Genomic DNA, 12,756 nt, shown 5'->3' with positions numbered 1-12,756 from the left:
TAGGATGCAACAACATACACTAAAACATACACACAAACACTGAAGCACACTTACACAAACAAACAAACACACATACCGACACAAACACAAAAAAGAACACAAACATAAACACATGAAAACACACATAGACACAAAAACACACACAAAAACAAACACAGACAAAAACACACAACCACAAAAAAGAACAGACAAACACGCACACATAAACACAAAAACCAACACATACACAAATATACATAGACATACAAACAAAACCCACGCATAAACACACACACACATAAATAGACACACAAAAAGACAAACACACACACACAAACACAAAAGTGAACACACTGACGCAAACAAACACTCACACAAACACAAAAAACACACACGCACCTACAGAGACAGCTCTAGCTATGTAGCTCCACCCACACCTGTTGATTGACAGGCAGGCAGACAGACAGTAATTGCCAGGGCCTGTTGCAGCAGGTTCTACTGTCTGCCTTCACCACTACTAAGTACATCCTGAAATTACCACAATACTGCAGTCTGGAGAATCCTGAGCCAACGGTGTGTCTGTGTGTACTTGTGTGTTTGACTTACCTATATTGTATGTGTGTGTTTGAGAGTAGCGTACACTGCGCATGTGTGCCGGAGTGGGACGTCCCGTCTGGGAATGTGTGTTTGTATCTGTGAAATCTGGAGCTTGTCCAGTCCTGTCTGTGCGTCTGCGAATGTGATCACAGCTTGACAAATTATCTCATGATAGTTACACCGGTACACTGTGTAGACCTGCATGTGTGTGAGCGCTGTGGTGTGTGTTAGCGGGAGTGTTCGGAAGTGTTTTTACTACTTTTAAACCAACATTGAGCTCGCTTCACACCTCTGAGCACAAGCGTACATTAAAATCGTGCTGGTAAAAATGAAAGTCGAGATTCTGAACTCTGATTGGCTGAGATCAAGCTCTGGTAAAGTGATCGATTAGGAGTTTTAACTTAGTTTATTTTGTTGTAAGTTAGTCTAGTGGTTTTTAATTTCTTTTTATTATATATACACAAACACATACAATATATATATATATATAGATAGATAGATAGATAGATAGATAGATAGATAGATAGATAGATAGATAGATAGATAGATAGATACACAATAAATAAAACTAAATAAAATTTACAAAAATAAAAATAAGTTAAAAGCTAAATAAAAAATATATAAAAACCTAAAATATGATATTTTAATTGATGATATTAAATTAATTATTAAATATTGGAATGTAAATAAATAATTCTACATCGGTTTAATATGATAGAATTGCATATATTATTATAAAAATAAATTGAAGTAAAAGTAGAACATTTTTGAAAATTTGAATAAAATGTAAATATATCTAAAATTAAAAGGTGTATAAAAATAAAAACAAACTAATTAAAATGACATACACAACAATAACATTATAATATAATCTTATAGTTAATACAATAAAACAAAAATAAAAACTTATAATAGGGCAATAATTATGTAATAAACAGCAGAATGTTACATCATTTCAATATTATATAATTGTATAAATTATTATAAAACTAGAAAATAAAAATAGAAACGGATCTAAAATAAAATGTGAATATATCTGAAATTAAAATTGAAAATTAAATAAAAATAATAGTCAAACTAATTTAAATGTTAAGCACAACATTATTTCTAAAACCAAAAATTAAAGATAAAAACTCTAAATAATATAGTGTAATGTAATATTGTAGTTCATAGGAAACAATATTTTTAAATAAAACATACCTAAAAAAATAAAAGTTTATATTATCTAGTGTATTAAACTGTAAAACTATTGGCTTTTGACTAAATTTTGATTTTGACGAGAAATTACATTTTATTTAATAAAGTAAATATAAAACTTTAAATATGATAATTATGTAATAAATACTACAATGTAAATAAATAATTTTACATCATTTATAATTATACAATTGTATAAATTATTATAAAATATATTAAGTAAAACTTGAGCCTTTTTTAGATTGAAACACATTTGAAATAAAATATAACTATATGTAAAATTAAAAGCGAAGTAATAAAACAAATTAAAAAGAAAAACACAACTATTGTTAAAAGCTAAAATTATAAATGAAAATGTAAAAAAAAACTCTTAGTAATATAATGTAATATCATAGTCAATTTAAAACATTAATTTTATTCAATAAAATTATATAAAAAAACATAAAATAATTATGTAATAAATTACTGTATATACTGTAAATAAAATTCGGTTTGAGGAAACCGATTGCAACAAACCATTTAAGTTCAAAAACTAATCCTAATGAGTGCTGTGAACTTAATCCATTTGAGTAAACGAAGCAATTTGAGCACAGTAAAACCCAATAACTGAAGAGAACTCAAACCAACTGAGTACTGTAAAACCCAGTAAGTTAAGGCAACTCAAACCCTTTGAGGAAACCGATTGCTACAAACTATTTGAGTTAAACTTATCTAAGTACTGTGAACTTACTCCATTTAAGTTGAAGTAATGAGGTATTTTATTAACTCATTCAACATCAAGTTCAAAACTCTTTTTAGATGAGTAGAATTAACTTTCAGTAAATGTTGAGTTAACTACACTTATTTCATTTAATAAAGTTGACTGTTGGGTTTTACTGTGTATATGCTTTTCCATTATGTTATTTCAAAAAACTTTAATAATATTTATTTATAGATTTCAAATGACAAAACAGTATTGGTGTCTCATGTCATCAAATACATAAATACAGCCATCTATCATACACTTGTTAATCGGCAAAATAAAAAAGTCTTTATACATTCTACATCTGATTCAACTACATATTGACAGAAGAAATGTTTCACAATATTTTAATATTATATATTGCATGAATTATTATAAATAATGTAATAACTAGAATTTTTTTTTTAATTGAAACAGATCTGAAACTAAATTTAAAAATATCTGAAAATAAAATTGAAAGCTATCAGAAATGAAAGACAACCTAATTAAAATGACAAACGGCAACTAAAATTACAAGAAAAAAATGCAAGATAAACACTTCTAAATAATTTTATAGTGTAATATAATATTATAGTTTATATTTCAGAACATTTAATATTGAAGTTTCATACTTTTATACTAAAACTAACAAAATATATTTATTAGCTGAAGCTGAAATAAAATATAAATGTATTTTAAACAAAATAGAAAGCTAAATAAAAATACTAAAAATAAAAGCAAACACTGATCAATGTTAGGAAAAGCTGTGGATTCCTATTTTGTTCACACTAGTAACAATCTTCCCTTCATTTCAATACACTGTAAAATATGATATGACAAAGTCTTAAAAACAAATGCTTTTCTGTTTTTACAACTAATATAAATGAGTTGATCAAGTTTAAACGATTTCATTATTTGTTATTCAAAGTTTAACTTAATATTGTTAGTCTATTTGACTAATGTAAGTTGAGACGACAATAAAAGTTTTTTTGATTTGACTAAAAAACGAAATTAGGCAGTAATGTTTTTTTTACAGTGTACATTTTTAAAAACTGTGTGTCAAATACTCTTGCTGTAGAAGATTTCAAAGCATTGTAAAGTATACTAATATACTCTTAATGTCATAACTAAGCAGACAGTCTGCTTTCAGTGTTGTGTGCAGTAGTTGATCCTGACTGACGTGTTTGTGTAAATCAGATCTGAATTGGCTGGTCATTTCGGTCACATGACAGTCACGTTTGGATCTGAAATGGCACTCGCCGAAGCTACAAAAGGGAACAGCATGACAGCATGTCGTTCAGACTTCCTCTTGCAGTTTTTAGATATGACACACACTCACCCAGCTGCCACACAGGCACATCACAAACACACACACACACACACTCACACACACCCCATCAGCACTTCCTGCACCTTCAGCCTAAAACCGCCATCTGCACTACAAAAAAATAAACTTTCTATAATTGACATGCATTTGAGTGAGGTTATTTCAACTTGATTTGAGCAACTTGAATGCAAGAAGCAGTGAGATTAAATCACTTTCTGCTGTGTATTTAACTTGAGCAGTTTACTCTTGTTAGAGGTATTTAATCTTAATTACATCATTTGGACTAGCAGAACGTTCTGTTAACTCTTGCAATGCAACTTAACAACTAAAATAAAGTTTTTAACGTGATACCAGATCAGTTACTTGCCCAAAAGGTCAAAAGTTTTGGGATCAATAAGGTTGTGTTTTGGTGTGATGTGTTGTTTTGTGTTGTGTTTTGTTTCGTTTCTTGTTGTGTTTTTGTTTTGTTTTGTTTCTCTTTTTATTTTTGTTTTGTTTTTCTTTTTCTTTTGTTTAGTTTTTGTTTCATTTTTGTTTTGTTTTGTTTTGTGCTTTTGTTTTTCTATCATTTTGTTTTGCTTTTTGTTTTTGTCTGGTTTTGTTTTGTGTTTTGTTTGTGTTTTTTGTGTTTTATGTTTTAATTGTTTGTTTTTTGTTTTGTTTTGTGATTTTGCTTTGTTTTTTGTTTTGTTTTTGTCTGTTTTTGTTTTGTTTTGTTTGTGTTTTTTATGTTATGTTTTAATCGTTTGTTTTGTTTATGTTTTGTTATGCTTCGTTTTGTGTTTTTGCTTTGCTTTTTGTTTTGTTTCTTGTTTTGTTTGTATTTCTTGTTTTGTTTAATTTTTTTGTTTAATTTTTGTGTTTTTGTGTTGTTGTTTTTTTTTGCTTTTTATTTTGTTTTTGTCTGGTTTTGTTTTGCTTTGTGTTTTGTTTCTTTTTTGTTTTTTTGTTTGTTTTTTGTGTTTTGTTTTGTCCCTATTCTGTTTACAAAAGCTGCATTTATTTGATAAAAAATTGTGAAATATACATTTTTTCTTACTCAGTGTAGTTTCAAATTTATTTATTCATGTGATTTTTTTTTGCCTCAATACTGTAAAATAAAATAAAAAAATCTGAAATTAAAATTAAAAATTGGAAAAATTCTTGGAATTACAAACAGAACAATGTTGAAGCTAAATTTATATATATATATAAAAATGTGAAAATATTTTGAAAGTATATATATTATACATTTATTGAAACAAATATGAAATTATATCTGAAATTTCCAAGCCATTATTTAAAAAATCATTATTAAAATGCTAAACAGAACAATATTAAAGCAAAAATTATATTTATAGTTTCTTTTTAAATAAAAAAAAAATTTACAATTAAAAACAATAAACCAAATTTGGTTTAAAATGTATTTATGTTGGTGAACTTTTAGCATCATTACTCCAGTCTTTAGGGGCTTCAGATTTGTGTGCGTGCCCTAACCTGCCTAGTTAACCTAATTAACCTAGTAAACCCTTTAAATGTCACTTTAAGCTGTATAGAAGTGTCTTGAAAAATATCTAGTCAAATATTATGTACTGTTATCATGGCAAATATAAAATAAATCAGTTATTAGAGATGAGTTATTAAAATTATTATGTTTAGAAATGTGTTGAAAATTTTTTCGTTAAACAGAAATTGGGGGGGGGGGGGCTAATAAACAGGGGGGCTAATAATTCTGACTTCAACTGTATAAATATATATTTTTTTAAAAAGTTCAACATTTGTTTTATATAAGTAGATTGAACCTAATTTGATTAAGTTGTCAGATATTTACAAGATTAGTGTTATTTCAGCTCATTCCAACCAAGTCATTTAAGCAAGCAGCAAAAAAAGAGAAAGAGGATGAATGACATGTTTTATTTTACACTCTTCTCTGTCAGCTTTTCAGATTTTACACTCTCTCTGTCTCTCTCCCTCTCTCTCATGTTCCGCAGGGGCTAATAAAATAGTTTGATTACATAATTAACTTGGCTGTCTCATTAAGGAAAATCAACGGGAACAGGGCCATAATTAGTCATATAGCAATTAGCATTTGAGGGGGACCGACAGTGATGAAAAAGCGTGAGTGTGTGTGTGTGTGTGTGTGTGTGTGTGTGTGTGTGTGTGTGTGTGTGTGTGTGTGTGTGTGTGTGTGTGTGTGTGTGTGTGTGTGTGTGTGTGTGTGTGTGTGTGTGTGTGTGTGGTAGTCAGTCTTGAGTGTGAAGGTCTGGCTTCAGTCTCTCAGCAGCACTTTTCTCCATCTCTCTTTCACTGAACACCAGTCTCTGTTTATGAAAGCAACAAATGAACATTCTGACAAGAAATGAGTTGCTGAAATTTTTACAACCTGCTAACCTGAAATGCTTAATCTTTTTAAATGCTTAATAAAAATTTAATTTTTTATTTATTATTTAATAAAAAATATTTTATTAAATAATTTCATAAAAATAAAAATGTATTGCATTTTGCAATATTAGTTGGTAGGAAACATGATGTATATGATAAATAAATATAAAATGTTTCATTCATTCATTTGTTTATTTATTTATTTATTTATTTAATATTTATATGTTTTGGTCACACTTTATTTTGATGGTCCATTTGTTAAATTTAATTTACAAATGTTCAACAGTTCAAGTCAACTGATTCTCATTTGACTATATATGTAGACTGATAGGTTGGGGTTAGGCTTAGAGTTAGTGTAAGTTGACATGTACTTGCAAAGTCTCTTATAGTCAGAGAAATGTGTGTTGAAGGAGTAGTATCGTCAGATATTAAGCAGACAGTTTACTAATACTCAAATGGACCATCAAAATAAAGTGTTACCTATCTTTTTTATATTTATTTAATTGTGGTTGTACAAAATATTAAAGACTATACTTCAGGTTATATTTATTTCGGTCATAATTTTGCTGTTTGTTGTTCGTTTTCATTCCAAATATTTAAAAAATTTGATAAAGATGATGATAAAAATTATTATTATTATTTTGTATTATTAGGACCAATTTTCATGATTAATTAGTCATTTATTAGAATGTGCTGATTATGCACATATAATGTGTGACTATTTTTATGTTTTACCTGTGGTTGTATAAAATGTTGAAGTGTATACATCACATTTGATTTAAATTTATTTATTATTATCATAAGTGTTTTTTTCTTTCTGTCGTTACTTTTTTGGATTGTTTTGTATGAAACTATACATATAATATATATTTCTTTTTTTGAATATGCAAAAAATCCGATAACATTATTAAAAGATATTAGTTCTGGTTGTATAAATGTTAAAGCATACTTTAAGTCTTATTTTGAGTTTTTTGTGTCATCAGTTTCTTTCATATAAAATAAATGAAAATATGTATTTATTATTTATTATTATTCATATATTTTCTTTTCGGCTTAGTTCCTTTATTATCTGGGGTCACCACAGCAGAATGAACCGCCAACTTATTCAGCATATTTTTTACGCAGCAGATGCCCTTCTAGCTGCAACCCATCACTGGGAAATACCTATATACTCCCATTTAATTTTGAGCCGGTATAAGATTCTGACTGTAAAATAACCCTGGATAAAAATATGATGGTTTGGGGGGTGGGGGGGGGGGGGGGGGGGGGTGATAATAATAATAATAATAATTATATATATATATATATATATATATATATATATATATATATATATATATATGTATATATATATATTCTTTTCAAATATCTGGGTAAAAAAAAAAACTTAAACTTTTTTTCCCCTTTGAACAAAATATATTTTATTTTCAGAAACCTTTACATTATTTTGAAAAAGTAAACATGTCAGGCTACATATTAAAATGAACCATTGACTTGTGTCATTGTAGTTTCAAAAACACAGATTTTCTTGTGTTTCTTGTGTAAATTTTCTTCTTGCAATTTTAAACGGCATCTTTGGATTTCTTTTCTGCTAGAGATGCTGTTGTCTTCAACAATAAAAATGAAATAAAACATTTAATACTGTACACACTTCAGAAATGGTGTAGCAGAAAATAATGGCGATTTTAAAATCTTGACTTTTCCAAACCACGGTATACTCAACACTAAAAAAAAAGTGGTTATCGTCCCATGCCTACTCTTATTCACACACATACACTACAGACAATATCAACTATCCCAGTTCAACTACAGCGCATGTATTTGGACTTGTTTGGGAAACCGGTGCATGCCAACTGTCCCAGCCGAGACTCGAGTCAGCGACCTTCTTGCTGTGAGGCGTCGGCGCTTCCCACTGCGCTATCGCGCCGCCCCGTGTATTTAGTAGTAGTAGTAGTAGTAGTAGTAGTAGTAGTAGTAACATTATTAGTAACATCCAAGTATAAGAACCCATACTCATTTTAGCCAACTAGTTACTTATTAACATGCTTATAATGAACATATTTGTTTATTAATATTTGTAAAGCACATGTTATGCATCTTCAACAGTGCATTCCTTTTCTTAACCAGTCCTTTACTACAGGTAGCTATTAATAAGCAGCAAATTGAGTTAAAAGTTAATGCTTTTGTTAATAGCGAGAGTTGAATCCTAAAATAAAGTCACCTTTTTTCTTCAAGTAAAAGTAATCGTACGTCACATCACGTTTCCAGAAGACAGGGTACTTTCATAATCAAAATCAGTGACTGGTTCATTTTGGTGCTTTTTCATTCGTACGTCTTAACGGAGCAGAAGTTAACCCGAGGTGCTGGAGCGTAGTGTGGATTTATTGGCGTGTTTTGGCTTGGTTTGTTTTTCTAGTTAACATTTTTAGCTGCGGTTGGCAATCCGCAAAAATGCAAAGACACTTTTAGGTATTTAGTGGAGCTGCACAGTTGCACAGAACCTGGCCCACACTGATCTCCATACACTTTCTCTTTGTGTGTGTGTTTCAGATCCCGTCTCGGCACTGGAAGCAGCTCAGCAACTCCAGGTGACGGTTCGGAAGATGCACGACTTGGAGACCGAAAACCAGAGGCTCAAAGATACACTACAAGAGTACGAACGTGAAATTTCAGAGGTTAAAAACCAAGGTAATTACCCTGGATTTAAAAACATAATCATTTATATATGAGATGATCATATTAACATTTTCTCTCATTCAGCCTAAAAAAATATTAAAGTGCAAACATGGAGAATTTAAGACATTATGAATGACTGAATAGCTGTTGTTATTGTCCTCTCAGTTCGACTCAAGAGTATTTGTATAGCGCTTTTCACAATAATTATCGTTCCAAAGCAGCTTTACAAAAGTTGCACATTATTGCATTACAATCAAAGTTCGGAAGGTACTAATAACCTTAACTAATTAACTAGTAACTAATAGCTTTTAACAGTCAAAATTATCATAAATAAACATAGTTAACTTGCAGTCATATAGTAACTCTCCATGGCCATTAGTATATATATATATATATATATATATATATATATATATATATATATATATATATATATATTGCTTTTACTTTTTTTTTTTTTTTTTACTTTTACTTTTTTTTTTTTTTTTACTCTATACAATCACCGGTCACTTTATTAGGTACACTTTACTAGTACCGGGTTGGACCCCTTTTGCCTTCAGAACTGCCGTAACCCTTCATGGCATAGATTCAACGATGTACTGAAAATATTCCTCACAGATTTTGGTCCATATTGACATGATAGCATCTCGCAGATTTGTCGGCTGCACGTCCATGATGCGAATCTCACATTCCACCACATCCCAAAGGGATTGGATTGAGCTCTGGTGACTGTGGAGGACAGTTGAGTACAGTGAACTCCTTGTCATGATCAAGAAACCAGTCTGAAATGATGCGTGCTTTATGACATGGTGTGTTATCCTGCTGGAAGTAGCCATCAGAAGATGAAGTAACTGTGGTCATAAAGGGATGGACTTGGTCAGCAACAATACTTCTGCTGCTGTAGCCCAACCGCCTCAAGGTTCTACGTGTTGTGTGTTTAGAGATGCTTTTCAGCATACCTCGGTTGTAACAAGTGGTTATTTGAGTGACTGTTGCCTCTCACTCAGCTCAAACCAGTGTGGCCATTCTCCTCTGACCTCTGGCATCAACAAGGCATTTGCGCCCACAGAACTGCCACTCAATGGATGTTTTCTGTAAACCCTAGAGATGGTTGTGCTTGAAAATCCCAGTCGATCAGCAGTTTCTGAAATACTCAGACCAGCCCCTCTGGCACCAACAACCATGCTACGTTCAAAGTCACTTAAAACCCCTTTCTTCCCCTTCTGATGCTCGGTTTGAACTGCAGCAGATCGTCTTGACCATGTCTACATGCCTTGACGTTAACGAGCAGTTAGACAGGTGTACCTAATAAAGTGGCCGGTGAGTGTATATTTTAACTATCTGTTCTCAGGCCCTATAGATTCACATCTGAGTCTAGTCTAGCCAATAGCATAATAATGATAATATAAAAAGAGTAAGGCTCTTTTCATGCTTGCAGTACGCAATAATTGGCACATAAAATTGATCTTACTTCTTAAACAATATGGTACAATGCATGTAAAATATTTACGTTTAAATATATTACTTTATTTGTTATTAAAAGTGTATTATTAATATACTTTTCACTTAAAATATGTATTTTTGATGTATATTTCTGTTTTTACATATAAATCTGCACACACACTTAATTAATTTTTATTTTATGTAATGCAACAAATCACTATTTAGCGGTCATTAATCATTAGTTATAAAAAGAAAACCCTGAAACATATTAATTTACAGCTTATTTATAATATTTTATTCAATCCAAATCTTAATACTAATTGACAAAGCTCAGTTTTAATGAATTCTTACGTCCTCTTCAATAATTATTTCATTTAAACTGTTTACATAACGGAAGTTAAATGTCATTTGCAAGCGTTCTCATTCTGTAAAACAGGATTTATCTGCACTTGGCAAATGAAATGTATTATGCATATGTCATGTTGGCAGGCCGCACGAGTGTACCCACATAGACGGGGCCCTATTTCTGTTCAAATGAGCTGTAGTCATCTGAGCTCTATTTCGGGCCCACTGCTGTTTCAGCCAGACATGTTTCCTGCTTCTTTTTTTTCCCCTCTCTCTTTTTCTAACGCAAACAAGAGGGAAAGATCGTTCACTCACGCTCTGTGGAATTCCCCTAATCGATGCGGCTCAATAACGGCAATATTTTATTCGTCCCGCACGAGCCACATGCGACCCGTCTCACGTAAACACACGTGTCCATGAACACACTCACACACAGGTGTGTTTCCGTCTGAGCGCTCGGCTAGGTAATCCTTCCTATTCTACACGCTGATCTTTCTCAGGTCAGTGATCCTCCAGTCTCCCAGTGTTTAAAGTCCAGTTTAGCATTTAAGGGTCTAAAAGGGCTCTTGTGGGACTGCTGCTCATTGATTATGTGTCAGCGCTGAAGTGCTGGAGTTTAAATCACCGCAGATGGCTGTGCCGGAGACCGAGCGCGAGGAGGAAAAAGCTCTCTATCAGGGATATATTTTCTGTGAGTGTGTGTGTGTGTGTGTCTGTGTAGACATGCAAACACACATTTTTCTATTATGGTAGGGACTTTCCCTTGGCTTCTGTTGTTTTATATAGAGCTATTGATAGTTTCGGAGCTCTTACCTCACAGCTCATCTTAAATGCGTGCCTCTTGGAAAAGTGCTTAGCATTTTATTTAGCCTACAATCAAAATTCTGTCACTCTTGTGTAGTTTTTCTTTAGAGAGCTAAGTAATCAGTATTTTTCACGGATTTACAATTAATTATATTAACTATCAGAACGCTACATGCAAAATTGAATAATTATATTAAGTACTGGAGTTACAGTTTAGAGATGCAGTGCTGTCTATGGTAGATATCAAAATATAGTAAATCACTTCCTGAAAGTAACTTGATGGTTTAAATAATGGTTGTCAGCAACATTGTTTTGCCAATAGATGGCGACAAGCAGCGATTAAAATTGACAATGAATCATTCCTTATGGAGATTTGTCCTAAAGCAGTCCAATACTTATGAAGTGTTTATAAGTGAATCATAGAATTCTTTATTCAAGTGATTCGCAAAAAATGTTGATTCATCTAGTAACAAAACAAGTTAAGTCTTTAGGAGCGAGTCATAGAATCGTTTATTTTGTTCAAAATGTTGATTCTTCCAGAAATGAAACAAGTAAAGGCTTTATGAGTGACTAATTCAAGTGTTTATTCAAGCGAATCATTCAAAAATGTTGTTTCATCAGAAACAAAGTAAAATCTTTGAGTGAGTCATTGAATCGTTCATTCAAGAAAATCGTTGTAAATGCATCCACCAACAAAACAAGTGAAGTCCTTAATAAGAAAGTGATTATTCAATAGATCTATTCAAAAATGTTGACTCATCCAGTTACAAAACAAGTGAAGACTTTACAAGTTAGTCATAGAATCGTTCATTGAAGAGAATTGATTTAAAGCAGTTCATCCAGTGACAAAACAAATGGAGTCCTAAATTATGTTTAAGAAATTTGTTCAAAATGTTGATTCTTTCAGAATCAAAACAAGTAAGATCTTTATGAGTGACTAATTGAAGTGTTTATTTAAGTGAATCATTCTAAAATATTGTTTCATCAGAAACCAAAGAAAGTCTTTTGGTGAGTCATTAATCACTCATTCAAGAGATTTGTTCAAAATGTTGATTCTTCCAGAAATGAATCAAGTGAAGTCCTTATGAGTGACTAATTAAAGTGTTTATTCAAGCGAATCATTTAAAAATTTTGTAAAATTAGAAATAAAATAAGTCAAAACTTTGAGTCATTGAATCATTCATTCAAGAGAATCATTCCAAATGCATCCATCAACAAAACAAGTCTTTTATAAGACAGTCACTGATTATTCATTCTGTAGATCTATTAAAAAATGTTGATTTATCCAGCAACAAAACAAGTGGTC

The 12,756-nt window shown here is 31.2% G+C and overlaps 1 protein-coding gene across 11 annotated transcripts in view; it reads left to right on the top strand.

Annotated features, from left to right (window-relative positions):
• cux1a (cut-like homeobox 1a) overlaps positions 1-12,756 on the top strand; it is a 254,392-nt gene that overhangs the window by 129,863 nt on the left and 111,773 nt on the right. For all 11 annotated transcript variants that reach the window (XR_012386449.1, XM_021479404.3, XM_021479403.3 and 8 more), the window contains exon 5: positions 8,733-8,870. Coding sequence is in view for 10 of the 11 variants with exons in the window: in XM_021479404.3 (XP_021335079.2) it covers positions 8,733-8,870 (138 nt within the window). In the remaining variant the exon portion in view is untranslated. The remainder of the gene's footprint in view (positions 1-8,732; positions 8,871-12,756) is intronic.

The sequence above is a fragment of the Danio rerio genome, chromosome 10 (genome assembly GCF_049306965.1).
Source record: "Danio rerio strain Tuebingen ecotype United States chromosome 10, GRCz12tu, whole genome shotgun sequence".
Taxonomy (NCBI): Eukaryota; Metazoa; Chordata; class Actinopteri; order Cypriniformes; family Danionidae; genus Danio; species Danio rerio.
The sequence above is the reverse complement of the archived record's forward strand: the minus strand, read 5'-3'. Positions and strand labels throughout refer to the sequence as shown.